The sequence below is a fragment of the Tenrec ecaudatus genome, chromosome 11 (genome assembly GCF_050624435.1).
Source record: "Tenrec ecaudatus isolate mTenEca1 chromosome 11, mTenEca1.hap1, whole genome shotgun sequence".
NCBI lineage: Eukaryota > Metazoa > Chordata > Mammalia > Afrosoricida > Tenrecidae > Tenrec > Tenrec ecaudatus.
The window spans coordinates 147,606,145-147,607,535 of record NC_134540.1 but is presented as its reverse complement, the minus strand read 5'-3'; the positions used below and the strand labels follow the sequence as shown (position 1 = coordinate 147,607,535).

At 44.9% G+C, this 1,391-nt stretch overlaps 1 protein-coding gene across 1 annotated transcript; it reads right to left on the bottom strand.

The window, feature by feature from the left end:
• Positions 1 to 228: 228 nt before the first annotated feature.
• On the bottom strand, positions 229 to 774 carry LOC142461103 (large ribosomal subunit protein uL11-like). The gene has a single exon (XM_075562717.1). It carries the CDS (start codon positions 757 to 759, stop codon positions 229 to 231), a length of 531 nt encoding a protein of 176 aa, XP_075418832.1. The 5' UTR covers positions 760 to 774.
• Positions 775 to 1,391: the final 617 nt, after the last annotated feature.

Below are 1,391 nucleotides of genomic sequence, written 5' to 3'. Positions count from 1 at the left end.
TTAAAAAGTAATGGGAAGAGATAGAAATAAGGTTGAAATGATTTAATTCTTCCAAATTCATTAACTTATAATTCACTAGCTTCTCGTTTGATATTTTAAAATAATAATTTTAACTATGAACTAATGCACGCTAAAAGATGTTATTGTTTGGTGTGGCCAAGTTGATTTTTCATTCAAAGCGACCCCATACCACAGAGCAGAACTTCCCCACAGGAATTTTAATTATTATTAAAGGAGTCTTCGTTGTTTTCTTTGTAGTTCTTGGCTTGCTGGGCATTCCACTGCACCCCTGTGGAGGTCCTCTATGATATCACGAGGGTGGCACCCATCAACATTGCAGCCCACCGACTGGGCAGTCCCCAGGATCTCTGTAATTGTTCCAGAGAGTTCTCTGACCAAAGATCGGTGCCCCATCTGACTGGCACTGTCGGCGATCTCATCAAAAGTGACGTTCCCACTATGCTTAATGTTTTTCTGCTTCTTTCTATGCCTGGGTGGTTCCTTGAGGGCTTGGATGATGAGGGCAGAGGCAGAAGGTACCACTTCCATCCGGGCTTGGCAGTTCTGAATGGTCAATTTCACAGGAATCCTTAAGCCCTTCCAGTCACCGGTTGCCTTCGCAATGTCATCACCAACCTTCTTTGTAGACAAATCCAGGGGGCCGATCCTGGGAGCCAGCTCAGACATGGAACCGACTTCCCGACCAGTGCCCTTTAAGTACACCACTTTGATCTCCTTGGCGTCGAACTTGGGCGGCATGGCGGAGGTGGAAGGTGACTGGTGTCGGATGAACCAAATGCGGGATGACCGAAGAAAGTTGCAACAAAGCCTCCTCCGAACCGAAAGGCCCCATAGGAAATTTTAAACTGTAATCATTACAAGACATGGGAGGCCACGTCTCCCCACTGTTGTTTCTAAAGAGCATTCTGAATGTATTTCTGCCAAGACGGCTGTGTTTATTTTTCTCTCAGCCCATGTACCTTTTGGTATTCTCTACTTTCCGCCAAGTCGAATCTCATGTCAGCAGAGGTGACCCTGGTTTAACATCCTTTTCTAAATCCGGCTGAAACTTCTGGAAGTCCCTGTGAATGCACAGCTTCAACTGCGTAGGAGTGCTCTCCCTCAACTTTTCCTGGTCTAGATCATTAATGGCATTGTCTGATCGTCACCTCTCCTTGAATAGGCACTACTGTGGATCTCGTTGAGTCAACTGACTAGTCTTCTAGTTAGCCGTCTTCTCAAGTCCTTGGCCTAGAGGAGTGAGTGATTTCAGTGCTTCATCAGTTTTTTGAGTGAAACGTTTCAATTGGAATTCCATCAAGTCCTAATACCTTGTTCTTTGTTAATGTCTTAGTGAATTTTGTAATTCGTCCTTCAAGGCCATTACTTTA

Bases quoted from the DNA above. Each gene is read 5' to 3' on its own strand.
- LOC142461103 (XM_075562717.1), bottom strand. From the start codon at position 759: ATGCCGCCCAAGTTCGACGCCAAGGAGATCAAAGTGGTGTACTTAAAG.